Source organism: Toxotes jaculatrix, chromosome 14 (assembly GCF_017976425.1).
Source record: "Toxotes jaculatrix isolate fToxJac2 chromosome 14, fToxJac2.pri, whole genome shotgun sequence".
Classification (NCBI taxonomy): Eukaryota; Metazoa; Chordata; class Actinopteri; family Toxotidae; genus Toxotes; species Toxotes jaculatrix.
In genome coordinates this window covers 5,033,493-5,051,178 of record NC_054407.1, presented here as the reverse complement: position 1 = coordinate 5,051,178, position 17,686 = coordinate 5,033,493, and the positions used below count along the sequence as shown (strand labels likewise).

At 41.3% G+C, this 17,686-nt stretch overlaps 1 protein-coding gene across 1 annotated transcript in view; it reads left to right on the top strand.

Moving 5' to 3' along the window:
• Positions 1 to 1,922: 1,922 nt before the first annotated feature.
• The window catches only part of pappa2 (pappalysin 2), a 71,840-nt gene continuing 56,076 nt past the window's right edge, over positions 1,923 to 17,686 (top strand). Inside the window, exons 1-4 of the mRNA XM_041056027.1 lie at positions 1,923 to 3,452; positions 8,687 to 8,919; positions 9,453 to 9,680; positions 9,926 to 10,524. Of these exons, the coding sequence (XP_040911961.1) occupies positions 2,477 to 3,452; positions 8,687 to 8,919; positions 9,453 to 9,680; positions 9,926 to 10,524 (2,036 nt within the window). The 5' untranslated portion in view covers positions 1,923 to 2,476. The remainder of the gene's footprint in view (positions 3,453 to 8,686; positions 8,920 to 9,452; positions 9,681 to 9,925; positions 10,525 to 17,686) is intronic.

The window sequence follows — 17,686 nt, the reverse complement described above, 5'->3', positions numbered from 1 at the left end:
GTACAATTCTGAGTATCCTATGCTTGAGTATTTTCATTTTGTGTCACTTTATATTTCGACTCCACCATATTTGTGAGGCAAGTATTGCATATTTTATACATATAAAATAACTATATAATCCTATTTAATAATAATATTTTTGTCCTATTTGAAGACAGATTACTTTGCAAAATTAGGATTTTAGACACAACATTAATGATGAGCTCATAAAATTATATACAAAATACTTTTAAGCAGCTGTAACTTGACCAGCAAAATGCTGCTTACATATAAATGCAGTAGTAAATATAATCCAGTCATGAGATATAATAAACTTTATTATTATTTCTTCTATACAATGAGTACTTCTACTTTTGATACTTACAATATTATATATGCAATTTTGCTATCCAACATGTTGCCAGTAGTGCAGGAAGTGTCCAGATGGTTTACTTTAGTAAAAGCAGAAATACTGCAATATAAAAATACTCCATCATTACGCTTTGTCACTTTAAGAATCTAAAGTAAATGCATTCATAATTAAAAAAAAAAAAAAAGACCTGAGTTGGATTGTACTGAGTTGTTATTGCTGATACATCCATGTGTAAGTAGCATTTCATGGCTGTAGGTGGTTGAATTGGAGCTTTATTTGAATTATTTTATAAACTGATCAGTAATTTTGTCTCATAATTTGATCTACAGCAGTGCATCACATTTTATAGCCTCACCACATGTCCTGTTCCTACAATATTAATCTGTAAAATAACTCATCAGTAAACTAAGTGGTTACTAAAGAGGTCAGTAAATGTTATGGAGTAAAAACGTGTAGTGCTACTGTGAAGTGGCATGAAATGGAAACACCGAATGGAAGTACAAGTACCTCAAATGTGTGTTTAAATACAACAGAGTACTTTTTGTACATCCCATCACTGCATTTTGCTGATGATAAAAATCTGAATGCCAGACTTTTCCATGCCACAGGGATTGTTACACTGGTCTTATTTACTTCAGTAAAGGATCTGAATACCCATCAAAGGAGATGTGTGGATGGATGGATGAATGAGGCAAGGACAAGAATAATAAATACATAAATAAACTTTACAACCCCCCACACCCCCCACCTCCACCACCATCGCCACCGCACTTCCCCTACCGGTGATGTCAGGGCGGGCAGGGGCTCCCTGATAAAAAACTTTTGGACTCGGGAGAATGAGAGAGAGAGAGAGAGAGAGAGAGAGAGAGAGAGAGATGGAGGAGTGAATGGAGGAGGATATTACAACTAGCCCACTGCATGGACCGGTGCAGAGGAGCAGCAAGTCACTCTCTGAAGCGCTCACAGACGCACAACAATACCAGGAGGAGCTGACACGCAGATGCCGAACCATGATTTAATGGACTAATATTTTTTATCCTTTCTAAAAAAAAAAAAAAAAAATGTAGGAAAGCCCATGCTCAACAAGCAGGGTAACCATTTTAGAGCTGGCACTTTGCACTGCACCACTGCACTTCATTTTGCCTCTGGAGTTTGATATTTTTTTTTCCTTTATTTTTTTATTTTTATTTTTTTTAATTAGGCTTCTCTGAATCACCTTGCAGCCATATTTTGGAACAGGACGCATAAATGATGCCGCAATGGTCAGGTAAAAAGAAATAAGAGGCTTTGTGCAAAGTCAGAAGGGAGTGAAATCTGACTCCCATGAGTTATTAGAGTAAATTCAAAACAAAGGAAACTGCATCCACATTTTCCTCAGTAATAAAACAACTCTGTTTCCTGTTTTCCAAAATTTTAAATCAGCCTGGTGACATTTTAAATTTCTTTCTTTACCTCATGAGCTTTGCGAGAGGCACACAGTAGTATTTGGATGTTTTCTTCTCCTTTTTTTTTTTTTTACCTGTAGCAGGAACAAAGTGCCAGAGGCTCCAGATACTGTCTTTTGCAGACAGTAAACATGAATGAAAAAGAGGCAGAGCTCCGCTTCTGAGGGTCCGCGCAAAGTGCAGAGGAGTGCGGAGACCCATTGCAACTGCGCCAACAAAAGATTAAGTTTAACTTAGCTGAAGATCTGAATGTTTTCTGCGATTCTTTACAAGTGTTAACATCTACTTTACTCACACATAATACGCTATATACCACGAACCTCAGTCCGCAATAAGTTCATGTGAGAAACATTGAATGTGACGGTCTCTTTATTAGTTTGATCCCTTTGGAATGCACTGATAGTTTATATTTGATTACTCTCCTAATTTGTTTACTAACACAGGTTCATTGTAAGATTCCAAAACAGGAAACCTAAACCGCAGTTTCTTTATTACTGGGGGAAATGCGCGCAAATAAATCTAATAATCACAGTCTGGTCTGAGACCTCTTGCTGCTGAATTGGAAACCAGGGGACTTTTAAAAGAGCTAAAGTCATTTATTCCCAAAAAAGAAATAAGTAAATAAATAAATAAAAAATAAAAATAAAGCCCTGCAGACTATCCTCCCTAACTTAAGAAAATGTTGTTGATCAGACTACTGGCTATCTTCCTCGTCCTCATCACTAACACGTGGCTGCTCAACCCGGTTCGCTCCGATGCACTCAGCCGGTACAAACGCGCCATGGCCCGGCGGGCAGACCGCGAGCTCTCCAGGCTAGCAGGTGAACCCTGCACCGTCTCCGGCGTCCGGAGGTCCCGGCGGCAGCCCCTCTCCCTCTCCCCGTCCCAACACCGCCCTCCAGCGGCCCGTCTGAGGACGCACACGAGCCCGAGAGAGCTGTACACTGTTGAGAGCGCTTCTGCGGTTTGTGCAGGAGGGTGTAGGGGTGACACCGGGGTGCACCGGGTCGAGGAGAGGGGAGGCTGGGGCGACACAGAGGATGTGGCGGTGGGAGCGGAGGACGGTTATGTTACGTTGCCTGGACGGCTGCAGCAACGCTCCACAGATGGCAGGACCGACCCAAATGATGTTAGTAAAGACGCCACACAACTGCCCAGGATGCCTGTGCTTAAAGACGCCGGACAGAGCGCCTCCTCCTCGGGCCAGGCGCAGTCCCCGCGCGGCTTCCGCTCCAGGCTTGCTCGTAGCCTCGACGGGACGTTTCCATACGAGGAAGAGGGCAACTCCAGTTGGAAGAAAGTTTTTCCCGACAGCTCAACAGATTCCAAGGGACTCCAGGTTCTCTACAGACTGCACCAGGGGGATGGAGATCAGCAGACCTCGACTGGGACTGTGGAGGACGGTACCGAGGACTACTCTGGGGAGGTGGAAAAGGCGGATCCACCGGTGAGCCTGCCCGCTGCCAGCTCCTCTCCGTGGGGGAGCCCCGTGCCTAGGGTGCCCCCTTCATGGATGACTGCCCTGTACTTCAGCGGGCGTCGGGACCAGCTGAAGATGAAGCCGACAGCAAGGGTGGAGCTCCCGAGGGCCAAGTTCAGCCTGGAGCTCTGGGTGAAGCCTGAGGGAGGGCAGAGCAACCCTGCAGTCATAGCAGGTGGGTGTCAACTGATCATGTCTGCATCAAAGGCACTTACAGATGGCATCTCACAAAAAAGTGTCCCCCTGACAGTCCCATGGTCATACTGAGCTCTCTGAGATAGATGCCATGCTCAGTGGTATAGGAATGCATAATTAAATATATTCTCTAGTCTTACAGACCTAGTCTGTAGATTTGAAGTGATTTACTGGTCAGAAACTCTGGACTTGGTCCTCTGCCTGCGCATCCTTCTTTTATATTGATCTGTTTCAGAATATTCATATTGTCCTTCTGCTGGTAGACATACTGTTTCTGCCTATACACAGTTACTATACTCAGTTAGACTCTTTAATTGCTTTGTGGATAGTGAGTCTCTGACTTCTTTGCTTTTGCTCTTTCTGTTCACCTGCTATTCCTTGTTACAAACAACTTGTGCCAGCTGCTATATCCAGTAACCCTAACAGCATTTGGTTTTGACCTTTAATAACAATCTCCCCTGCTGTGTGAAATTCTCAAGTTAACTGTTAAGTCCACTGACATAAAATTAATTAACTGATAATTTGAGTCGTTTATTAAGCAAAATTACTAAATATTTTCTGGTTTCGGATTCTTAAATGTTACGACTTGCCACCTTCCTCAGTTTTATGTGACTGATTTATATGACCATAAATTCAGTATGTTTAGGAGTTAGACTGGGGGATGGAACAAACCAAGAACTTTGAGGATGTCACCTTGGGTTGTGGGAAATTGTGATGGAAATTTTCCTCCTTCTCTGCAGCCCTAATGATACTGACAATTATCAGACAATCATCAGCTACCACTGACAGCATTACTGTTCATGCTGGTTTATCAAATGCAAGACAGGTGGCTTCAGAGCTTAGAGCTGGACTGATAAATTGGCCAAGCCAGTATACTGGTTGATATATTATCTTATTGCAGATGAATGGGTATTGGTTTATATGTTAGCCGAAGAAACTGCAGTACAAAAATGCCAAATTAGGTAATAATTTAGATGTCACCATTACATAATTTGTCCCCTAATGAGAAGTATTTGTTTTATATTTCAACTGTATGTCCTGGTCAGAATGTATCTTGGTATATTGGTATCAGCCTCAGAATTCGGTATCAGTCAAGCTGTACCTTACATTGAATTGGTTGCTCTACTTGCATGTCAGTTTATGGACTGTGGCTATGTGCTTAAGGACTCTAACTCAGTCTAACGCAGTTCACTGTGGTTACATAAATGAGTGCCTCCTCTGCACACCTGGGGATGATTGCTTATTCTCTATAAAAGGAGGAAAAAATATTCTAGGCTGGTTATGATGAAGATGCTTATTATTACTATTATAACATCATTAATGGCAATGGTGATTATTAAAACATGTTAATTATAGAAAAAGACTACTCCTTTCAAGACCCAGTCCTGAAGTGTATGAAATTGCCATTAACCCAGGGCCAGGTGATAAGTTTAGACTGAGCTAAGAACTTCCACAGTAGCCTATAGTGACATTCGTTTGAACATGGGGGAAAAAGTTCATATTCGAGCTGTAATGACCTGCGCAAATTCAAAATTTACATTCTGTAAGTGCAACAGATGGTTTGAAGTAGGTTGGTTTGTGATCCAGCAGAGGGTGCTCACCACAAACTTCACTATCAGTTTGACAAAGCAAGTAATGTTATGCTGTTTGCGATGAAAATGGAAGACACTAGCAAGTAAAGTCGTCCTGAGTGGACTATCATGACACCAAAGCTTCTGAGGAGCAGTGTGTGGAAGTAGTTTGGGTTGTACACCATAGATGGCAAAGTAACAAAGACAAGGCTGTTTGTCGACTTTGTGCAAAGAAACTATCTTCCACCACAACAACAAACCTGCAGATCTACCTGCTAGCTTGGCACCCAAGTTGAGGGTAATGGCACCATGGATGAGTGGGGCAATGACAAATGCACAACCTTGTCTGACTGCCTGCTACACTCAGGCCACCTGCCAGAAGCTTGTCAAAATGCTAGGTAGATCAGACAGTAAGATTTATATACGAGGAAATGCGGCCCATCGGTCCTGTTTTTTGAGAGGGGTTTCAGGATCTCATGAAGGAACTGGAGCCACAATATAAAACTCCAAGTTGCACCACAATCTCAACACACATAGTACCACATGGGAAAACATGAAATCTAGCAAACATAATGTGTTGTGTTTATTGTGTATCATTTAAAATTCTTTCAAACTAGATTTTTGGAAGAAGTGACTGCCCTACTGTGGGTTTCCGTTGATTTTGAGCAATGGCTGCAGACACATCGATCTCACGACATCTTCATTTAGCCAAGCTCTTTGCATGAAGATGAACATCACTGATCTTCCAACAAGCCTGTAACAGGAATGTGATGTTTGAAAGGCTGCGCATTTGACAGAGCAACACATACATCAAACAAATTGAAGAGGATAAAAGCGCTATGGTGTAGCACCACAGCTGCCCAGATAGTGAGGGAGACCACAAACTGTTACGTCCGCTCACATTTACTCTGATCAAAGATCCGACTCCAATGCTTACTTATATTACTTTTTTCCCCTCATTGCTTCCTTATGTGAGGGCGGCATTTTGTGGCATAGGCCTTTCTCTTTGTAGTGTCCTGAAGGAATCTGACAAATACAGTGAAAAACAAACTCCTATTGTTTCTGCTGAACATGACATTGACATTAGTTTGACTTCTAATGGTCAGTGATGATCTTATAAATCTACGTGTTTGTACATTTCGCCCTTTGTTGTTGTTACTGTATGTGTTTCAGAATGTTGTAAACAGAGCTCAGAGTAGGCTGCTGGACAAACAATAATGATGACACTGTTCACAGTGCTGCATTATTATGGGATGCATTATGTGTTGTAATTGTTTTACCACATTTATATCAATAATAATGTATTATCTGGTTAATAATAATGACCAATATTGGCCAGTATATTGGTATGAATTAAACAAATTCAACCAGAGTTCAAAACTATAAACATTCAAAAATATGTCTGCAATAAAATGCCAAGTAGAAAACAGGTTTAAAGAGGTGCCCTAGTGGTGATGCAGCTACACATGCTAAGAGACTAAATGGCTTGAGTCTGAACACTAGATTTGATTTTCAAATTTAGGCAAGAGGTTAAAAAAGTTTTTCCTCCTTGTTAACTCTAGGCCACCTCATATTTTTCACCTCTGAGAATGAAATATATGAATATGAATTGAAATATGTTTTACGAGGGGTGATTGATAAGTTCGTGCATAAGGTAGAAGGAGTCAGTTTTAGAAAACCTAGCAGATTTGTTTTTCCACATACTTCCCTTCTACATTTACACACTTAGTCCAGCAGTCGTGGATCTTTTCTTTGTAGACGTTGGCAACTTGGACCTCCAGAAAGTGGTCAACAGCAGCAATAATGTCATCATCGCTGTCAAAATGGCGACCACTGAGCTCCTCCTTCATCCTGGGGAAGAGGCAGTAGTCTGAGGGTGGACAGCACATCAGCATGACAGCAAGACAGTGCTGACCTGCAATTTCACTTACCTGAAACAGAAATATCACAAAAGTTATTACCTTTAAATTGTATTCATAATCACTCAGAGAGCTGAACTGCATGTGCATGTAATGGCAGCTATATAACTCATCTCTTTCTACCTTAGGCCAAAAACTTATCAATCACCCCTCGTATGTGCTAAAAACCAAGTCTTAACAAATACTTTGGGCCTGTGTAACACCATCTATGAGAAAGAACAGCTGAAATGGATGGCACAGGGCATCGCAGAAAAGATTTGTGACCTTCAGATTACATTTGAACATCTTATCTTTCCTAAAATAGTGATTATTATGGCATTTAAATATGTTAACAGTGGAACAGTGGATCAAATGATTATGTGTGATGTGAAAGGGGTCCCTCACAGAAACAAATCCACAGAGAATTATCACCTGATTCTGCAGCTCCTCTCAGTGCTACAGAGTGTTTGTCACCTCATTGCTTTCGTTTTCTGGCCTGCAGCTTTACAGTTAGCTCGTGAACATAGTGGAGCATTGAGCTGAACCAAATACTTCCCTCAGGATCTGCTGAAGAATGAAAGAATTAAAAGAAAAGTGAATATTGTACTTACATTACATTCCTTACATTGATAACATGTTTGTTGTTACATCTTTAGAAGAAGATATTATGTCTTATTATGTATGTTGACTAGTTGTGCTGCAGCTTTAAAAACACAAGTATCTAACTGAATCCAATATTATAACTATGGTAAACAAAGGAGGCCAAGCTGGAGATGACCGCCTGCCTTGATCTAATGTGGGGTTGTGCAATTGTCTCATAACATGGAAACCTGAAACCTTTAGCTCCATTTAAATTTGACTGAAACAACTACAGCATACTGCACACTGTAAAACAATTCTGCAGATTTACTTAGAAATGACCTTCTGGTACAGATTTGGTAATGCAGTGTGACGGCTGATTTTTTTTTTTTTTTTTTTTTTGGTCTCAAAATGATTTGATGTTAAAGCTCTGTAGCACCTTCAGAGTAACATGGATGTGCACTCCATTGTGGTAGTACAGTAGGTGATATATACAGTATAATCTGACTTGATTAAACAGTTTAATAATAACAGTTATAATCTTATTTACTTGATCATACTGTTATAGGCCAAGTTGTAGCCTTTTAACTGCTGCTTTCTTTAAACTGAATTAAATGGTTAAGCATAAAACTGGCTCACATCCTAAAAATATTTGTGGGGATATTTTTCTGCAGGTGCCCACTTACGCACGTACACGCAAGGACGCATATACTCATGCACACACATACAGCACTGAGGAGGGTGAAGGGGTTCCCTGACCCTTCACTGTCCCAGTGTCAGACATCTGGGTTGCAGATGTGGTCTGTGTGTGTCTGTTGCAACAGCAGATGGAAACATCACGGCCTTGCCTTGGCTGAGTGAAATACTTCTGTCCTCCTTACCCTCTCTGTTCTCTCCTGCTGTTTCTGGCTCTGTCTATTCTCTCTGTCTCTGTCTTACGATCTCTATCCATGTCTGTGCCTCTCTCTCAGTCCTCCTATATCCACAGGACTTCAATCACTTGGACAGATTACTTGTTTGTGTGCTTATTTATTCATTTTCCTCAGGGCACTGACCATTTGTACACTTGCCGTCCTTTGACTCAGCCAGAGAATATTTCAATGTTTTCCACCAGTATCCTTTCAAAATAATTTATTTTACTTTTCCCCATTTCCCCTGTGCTGTAGGTGTATTTGACAACTGTTCCCATTCACTGAGTGAGAAGGGCTGGTCAGTAGGCATTCGCACCGTGGAGCCCACCGGCACCAAAGACGCAAGGTTCTACTTCACGCTTCGGACAGACCGAGCTGTAAAATCTACCACTGTCTATAGCCACCAGAGATACAGGGCTGGTGCCTGGACTCACCTAATGGCCACTTACAATGGCCACAATATGACCCTGTATGTTGATGGAGCTAAGGTGTGTGGTTTTAGTGCATGGCTGAACTTTGGTTCACATTTTGGTTTGGTTATTTACCCCTGCTTCACCTTTAGCTTGTTGATCTCTGAAATGTAATGATAGTGTGCATAATGTTCATCCATTTCCAAGGTTAAGAATCAACTTTCATACTTGACCTGTAAGCTAACATGGACAAAAGGCCATAAATGTTTTAGGGATTAAATCATTACAGTTGCTGATTGCCTTACATCAGACCACTGACTCCATCTAATGAAGACCATAGGATGTAGCTGAAAACTTGGAAAACACTAGCAGATCCCTTGAGTTGGGATTGCTGTGTCAAACTACTATTTCCAAGTCAAGAGTGACCTTTAATACCTCAATGCCAGTTTGGCTTATCAATTCTTTAATTTTGGGGAACAGGTCTGGTGTTTGAACTCAAGCACATAATCATGTCATCAAAATTAAGAAATTATCTTTGATTAGACTGTGTCCTTCGGTCACCTGTGTCCTTCTTCTCTTCCTGACTGTTTCTTCTCTGCTTTTCTTATTAGGTGGGAGAAAGCAATCTCCAGTCAGGGAACCTGTACAGCCCCTTCATGAGGACCTGCAGAACCCTCTTCCTCGGCAGTAACCAGTCAGACCAGGGACACAGCTTCAGGGGCCATATAGGGGGTGTGGTGTTGTGGGGTTACGCCCGGTCTCATGAGGACCTGCTGAAGCGGCCGCTTCAGATTGATAAGAGCGAGCCGGTCCTGGCAATGTGGGCCGACTTCACTAATGTAATTGGCTATATTTAGTCTCTGCCCTGTCTGTTGTTCAGTCTTTCCAAAAATAAGCTCCTTTCAGCTGTCATAACATTATGAATTGAGACGATTTTATTTTGGTCTTCATAAGCATTTCTCATTTAACTGCTATGTATTGAAAGCAATTGAAAATAGTCTTGAGGTTAACTGAAATAATTAATGGATTCTGCTCCTGACTTTTTTCAAATTATTATTTTAAAAAATAATTTTCTGATGTTTAGGTGGAAGAGCTATGGACTCCATATAAAGCTGGCCTCCATCCAACCATTATCACCACTCCTGTCCCAGAGGAAGAACTTGTCTCCTCATTCCTACCACCACCCTGTGGCCTGACACCCTGTGACAACACCGACATCATCTTTGGCTACAACAACAACTGGCAGCTCCGTGCCCCCAAGCGAGTTCGCTACCGGATTGTCAACCTCTCCGATGACGATGGTGGAAACCCCACCGTCTCACAAGCCCAGATCGATCTCCAACACCGGGCTCTGACTGAGGCCTTTCGCCCTTACAACATCACCCTAGATCTGAGTGTACACACCGTCAGAAACTCCAGCCTCCAAAAGAGGTTTATCCTCAGCAACTGTCGAATTGGAAAGATTGGGAATCGCCAATGTGACCCTGAGTGCGACCATCCAAGAACGGGCCACGATGGAGGGGACTGCCTCCGACTGGGGCCCTGCTACAACTGGAAGAGACAAGACGGGGTTTGTAACATGGAGTGCAACAGTATACACTATGACTACGATGACGGAGACTGCTGCGACCCGGAGGTCACTGACGTCCTCAAGACCTGCTTTGATCCGGAGTCCCCTGACAGGTGAAGTGAACAGTTCTCTGCTGTTTGGTGTTTTGGTTTCTGTTTTTAACAGAAATACCAGTTTCAGTCGCTTATTATTTCCAATTGCTTCCAAACTGTATTTTTTTTTAGATCACTGTTAATCTACTGTGAGTGAAACACTTTCTGTAAAGTTTTCACTTTAAAAGCCCATCAGGAAATGGAGGGATTATGCCCACTGAGCCACTGGAAGAATTTTAATACAAACATTTTTGCAGGAAGTGTTGAGTTTCAGTAAAACTAGCTTAGCCATGATCAAAACATGGCAAAATGGCAGCGACTGGAAATAATTAGTGAATAAAAACAATATTTCTGCTACAGAAGAGAATCTCGTGGCAGCACAGGGGTGAGTGTGACATTACTAAGCTGTTGTACAAATAGAATTAGTGTTGTTTACTGCAAGGATTAAGATAAAAGTTGAAATGAATCAAGTAATTTGTTTTCAGTTGGAGGTTGTTGCTGGTTACAAAGATTCTACTGAAAAGCCTATATATCAGTTTGTATTAAGAAAGCAGGAGCATATAAATGCCACATTTTATAGGCATAATAGAGAAAGTACCGGGGGGATTAAGTTTGAAGCCAATAAGAACAACATATTTTTCCAGAAGCAAAGCGTCTCTGGGCATAGATGACCACAAAAAAAAAGACGAGCCTTAGCTGGCTGCAAAATGCTTCAGCATGGCTGTGCAACGAACAGCTCAACATGCTACATGTACAAATTGGTACTCTCACTTTCCCCAGTGGTTTTAGAGAGAGCTCCGTGAGGTGGGGATGGTGGGTTCAGAGGCCAAAGTACACACTTATTTTTACTACACAACTCAAACGCTTGCCTGCTGCCTTCCATTTAGTCTGACAGACAGGCTCATGCAGAGTTCCAAATAGCTTGCATGAAGTCTTGCCATGAGGTCGTCAGCCCATTTTCTTAAAGACTCTATCCTCAATCCAAATTGTAACCACAAGCTTTACACTGGGCCACTGGAAAACAGAACATGTGAAATGGAGCTATTTTTGAAAGTGACAGATTTAGCACTTGATGTCTGGAGTTGACAGACTGTGACAGCTTAACACAAGGATGTATTAATGTTTTTTACAACAGTAGAATAGAATTTTTTTTTTCCATTTATACTTCGGTCAAAAGGAGTTCTCTTTACCAATATGCAAGATTTGTTACAACTCCTTGTGAAGTTGAAATTTCCAAGTTAATATCTCAGTGGGTGTAATAAAAGTACACAATCCTTTATTATTATTATTATTATTATTATTAATACCAATATTTGTTAGCCTGATCACGTTTAAATATTCTTAGTCTGCAATCACCCTATATAATATCCAAACAGTAGTTTTTAGTTCGTTTTTTAAAATGGTACAATGTAAACTACCTTCTGCCTAACTTGATAAATACCCCAGATTCCCAGAACAAAACCTTACCTCATTGTCGTCAGTCATAGTTTTGACTCTGACTAGATGTTAGTTCTGTAAGAGAAACAAACTGTATTAATATTTTTTGTTCACATCATCACGTCCTTTTATAAATGACATACCATGATGGCTTATGGCTGGTGTGATATAAATAAAAGAAGAAAAAGGTTAACATATGCTTACAAATGCATCATCATAGGCAGTGCACTGGACACACATATGATCAATTACCAATAAAAGCATAATGATATTTTCATTCTGATCAACCAGAACCAGTACCAATGTAAGACTGGTTCTTGGTACACATCCCTCTATCCAAGTTACAGTTTCAAATAAATAATAAGTGACTGTTTGTTTAGGTAGTACAAATGTAAACAAGGAGAATTAAAATTTTGCAGTCTTCTTTGCAGTTCTGATGAGTAGTGATGCAACACTACAGATTTAACATTTTCCAGCAGCATGTTCCATTTTCAGTAACAAGCTCTTATTTTCCACTATGTAGTGTGGGTGGTGACAGAACACATGGTAGCTCTCTTGAGGAAAAAGAGGGAAGGAAGACATAAACGTGGCCCCAGTCACCTCTAAAGTCGAGCATCCTTTGCTCGACTTTAGAGGTTTGCCCTTTTTCTACTTTTTGCATAGGTAGTAGCAGCAGCCTAAAGATTATGTAATCATACTTTTGAACACATGGCTACCAAATCTGTGGATGGAAAGCAAAGGAGCAACCTGGAGATTGTTGCTTCTTTGCTTTACTTACCTGGAACACAGTGCGCCCTTGAGCGGGGCGCTTAACCTTCAGTAATTTCAGTGTACAACAGAAGGCAAGTTTAACTGGACAGCTCTCAATGGCCAGCAGAAGGAGGCTGTTGTTGTACTGTGCAGCTCCCAGGTTTGAATTTGTGCAGATGTGTGAATGTGAAACAAGCTGCTGTTGGAAAAGAACATGGTGCTCCCTGGAAAACACAGGTTAAAGTTAGGTACAATTTTAAAAAAAAAAAGAAAAAAAAAAAAAAATCAAGTTGGCTTGCATGTGTGTGGCTCATTGCTTGGCCACATGCAGGGGCTTCTTCAACTGTGTCATAAGTAAATATTAATTTATGTTGCCCTGTCATGAGCTTGGTGGGACAGACGGAGGAAGACAGACAGGAAAAAAATTTGGTTTGGTAGTTTGGTAGAGTCAGATGTTCCCTGTGTCAGCCTAAGCTATATCCCCTGCAGCGAGGAGATGGACACTAATGAAAAAAGTTGGACAGCAGCACTCGACTCAACTGCTGTTTTGCACAAACTGAATAACAAACACTGTTATGCGGGGGTCTGGTTCTTTGGACTCAGTTATAGTAAATGCTCAGTGATTTATTCTAGATTTAATTTCATGGTTATTGCAAAGGAAATTTCAAAGAACAAATGAAAATATATTCACCACACTTACCTTTGGGTAATAATTGGAATCCATTTTAGTTGGACATGTGTCAAAGAATTGGAGACATCATGCAGTTTTTCTTGCATGAGAAACTTTCACTAAAAAAAGGCCTCTGCTGTTTAGGTTTTGAAAGCTAAACTCAAAAGTCACAGTATGTGTGTGCTCTTATGCAGTGACGTAGCCACTGCGGTGAATCTTGCCAGAGTTCCTGTCTATAAGCTCCTGACCCTCCATTAAAAACAACATGAACAGCCAATGCACAGGAGACCAGTGTGTCATAAAAAACTGGGCGCAAGAGACTAACAGTAGTGTAGATCCTCTGGAGGGGTCCTGACCCCAGCTTGTTGAAAATGCTTATGTGTGAGAGTGCCTCGACATGCCTTCATGCATGTGTGCATGTCCCTGGATCCCAACTTGATACTTTCTCAGGCGGAGAGAGAATTAATGTGAGGATGACATTTCGCTGGCATTTGTGAAGCACTGAACCATTTTTATGTTTGGGATCTGGGTTTTTGATATCCCCCTCCCCTCCCCACTTCTCTCTAAGCTCTTGGCCAGGTATTCTGATTATGGGACCCTATATGTGTGCAGCTGCTGCTGGCCAGTACAGGGCCAGAGGTTTTAGAAGCCACCTGCTGTCACGACACAAATGTGTTTTCGAGAGCCAGTTCTAGAGCGATGGGCAGGTACACTGCAGATTCTGGCAACACAATAAAGAAAAGGGAGCAGGGAGGGGATAGATGGAGAGAGAGAGCAAAAAAAGAGGCAAGGGTGGAGAGGGAGTGATGGGGCGGTGTGGGACATCATGTCCATTTATGCAAAATTTTTTGGTTAGCAAATCCTGGACGGTGCACTTCTGAGGAGAGAGCTCCAGGCAAGTCCCCCAAGCGAACAATCCGGCTCCAAACTTGTTTTATTTACTAATATAAACTGGTGCTGCAAAGCAGTTTCTCTATTCATGCTGGAGACTGTAGCTGGCTGAAAAGATAACACATTTTATCAACTGTAGCTCGCTAACTGATTAAGCACAAGCTCCACTAGTTGAAAATACCGCCAGCAACTGACTTTTTAAAATTTCTAAACATTCTCCAGGAAAAACGTTAGCTTCCTCACTGGTTTATGATCTATGTAGAACACATGGAAATAAAGGAACAGCATTATTCCTGATTACTGAAATGGTGGTCCAGGTTGGAGGAGGTATGATAAGGAAGGATATAAGATTAATATTTTCAAGCATAATCTTGTTTGTCTACTTAAATGACATGCTTTTTCGGCTTGACCGCAACAGAGGGCCAGCCCTATAAATGCAAATATCCACTGCTGAATGACTGATTGGTGAAGTTAACCCCTGATCGGCCGAGTGTTGGAGTTTCCCCACTGGCCATTGCTCTTTCAAAATGAAATGAGTTTTTAGCAGTTTCAGCAGTGCAAAGCATTGGAAATGGCTCGGAAGTGACTGCTGGTTAACATATAGTCTAAATGGGCCACGTTTCAGTCACTGTTTCATACTTGTTCCATTGTCTGACAACACAAACAGAAAAAAACATGTAAATGAAAACAGCTTTATTGGGAACTCGGCTGTATTAAATTACTGTATATGTGAGCCCAGTGAGTAGGGGAGAAGCAGATAAAGAGCTGAAACTGGCTGACGCTGGGCAGAACACATCGCCACGAATATGCTCATTTGCAGCAGTTCCATAACAGTTTTCAAGTCCATCCTCAATTTCACACATAGGCCATACACGGTCCAGCCATACACAAGGTTTTGACCCAGATTTGTTTAATGTCACTTCTGCTGTAGTATGAAACGCTCCTCAACCTCAGAAGTAATGCTGGATGTGGTTACTGTTAGTTGGCTGTACATGTAAATGATTGCATCTTATGTCAAAGCAGACAAACACACTGTTAAATCTATTCCTTACATTTCTGTTCTTATGATTTTAGTATTGAAATGCTGAAAAAATGAGCACCCTCCGAACTCTAGATATTGAGTACCGCTCTTACTGCAGCCCCATGCTTTCTGCTTCAACTTATGGAGAAAGTCAAAGTTTGACAGGCATGCATTGCCTATGTACTTACTTACTAAACTACGACTGGACAATTAGTGTTCAAGGGAGGGGTATAGCGAAATGACCCACGGCTGACCCATGCCTTTCCAACTTTGAAACAAATGCAAACAAGGCAAACAAGGCACCCACAACCGCTGGGGGCTTGTGCACTCCTGCATTGAAGCACTTTGAGTTCATGCAATGAGAGTGACTTTTATTATCTGTGAGTGCTACTATCTTCTGCTAGCACAGTATTCATCAAGACCTGAGGAACAACTGTTTGGATTATAGATGCTTTGTATTTACTTTATGTCGACAAATAATATTGTACAAAGGCAAGGCACATATAATATGTCTAAATATTTGACCACTGATGGTGTGATATTTTTAGAGTCTGTCTTCTGTTTCTTGAGGGTTCAAAGTAACTGACTTGTCAACAATAATATTTAAAATGGACGCACATCCACAGTTTTACATGGTGACAGTGCTAGTGCTGACTCTGCTGTTGATTCACACAGTGTTTGACTTGCCCACAAATGGTAATTTTGTTAACTCATAACCAGAGCTTTCACTTCAATCATGTAGAGCCATTTATTTTTTGCCAGGTTGGCTTCAGACTTCCACTGAGGCATCCTCTGACTCTCAGAAGTTTAAGAGTCAACTCTTTAGTGGTCAACATTCTGTCATTTGTAATTGCGCAGCCGAGGGTGATGGATACTGCACGCAGCCTCGGCTGAACTCGGCTTCAGTGATGTAGTGAGAGCAGGGTTTCCCTGAAGCATCTTAAATCTTAAACCTTATTTAGTCAGGCAAAATGCCTGAGAAAACACATTCTTATTTACAGTGCTACGCATGCACTCAGGGAGGGATTGCATTAGGGGCAGGATTACACATATGCGGAGCTCTTGGCTGATGAGCAACACCTTTGGACCAATTTAGAGGTGAAGTGCCTCACTTAATGGTACATTGACAAAAGTGTATGGGCATATGGGGATTACTGCTTTCTTATTACATCCATCTAGATTTTTCCCAGCTGAAAGCTGAGATCCTATAGTCACAAGCTCACCTGTTTATCCCTCCAGCTATTGGAACAACGTAAGCAGCACTGAGCCAAACCTTAAGAATTTTTTCTAATGAGCAATTATATAAATTATATTTCTGATAAAAAAAGAGAACTTTTCAGCCTTTTAAGACTGAAGCATGGTTAAGTAGTATTAATAAATTTAGCCCTACAGCTGAGCTTGATCAAAAGCATAAACTTTAACTTCTTTTTTAAGAAACCGACGCAAAACAAATCATCCAAATACTCTTGAAGTAACTGAGGTAAAGATTAAAGTATGGCTGAGTAATTTTAACAAAGTTAGCCCCACAGCTGAAATTGATCAGTCACATAAAACCTTAATTCCCTACTTGAGAAATACACCATGAAACAATAATCCATTACGTTATAATCACCGAAAAACACCTAAGTCTGAAGCTTTGCCTGTGCAAGATGAAAGAAAGCAAGACTTCAGAAACAAAATCATGTATGATTCTTACAGTTAACAAAATGTATTTTTATAAATACAAACTGATTTGACATAACGGTAGACTGATGCACCAGTGGAAGACTTGGCAGTACTGATATTTATTAACATAGGCACATTCAAAGAAGAGCATGTCATGAAGCAGCAGTGAAGCTTCGGAAACTGGAGGAGGCTCACCCTGAAAGCCTGGACTGTCTGAGCACTGGGCAGTTGGTGAGACCCCACTGCAAAGCTCTCAGACCCAGTAGGGCCTAATGGTGACAGGTACAAACGCTTTCCAGCTATGAAAGCAAAGGAGAGAGATGACATCACCATAGCTGAGGCAAAACAAAATCGGCTTCACACATCAAAGTGCGTCCAGGGTAATTTATCACAGTCAGAGAGAGAAAGTGGTGGGGATGGGGGTGGTGAGCTGCAGGGGGCAGTGGTTTGAAGTACCCTGACCAATTCAAACAGTTATGATTTGAAGTTACAGGGCAGAGATTGATGTTGACTGGTTTGAGGAAAACTCTTGTCTGTTAAAGATGGAATATCACTGAGCTCGTAGTTTCACCTGAGCATAAATGTTTCCATGCTTAAAGGCATACACACGCATTTTGGAAAATACACTGATTTGCAATCATGCCTTAGGTTGTAGGAGATGATTCAACCTCTTTCATACAACACAGATTGGTCTAAGATTTTTTTAGCCTAGCTTGGCACAGAAGCTAGAAGATATACTATATTTTACA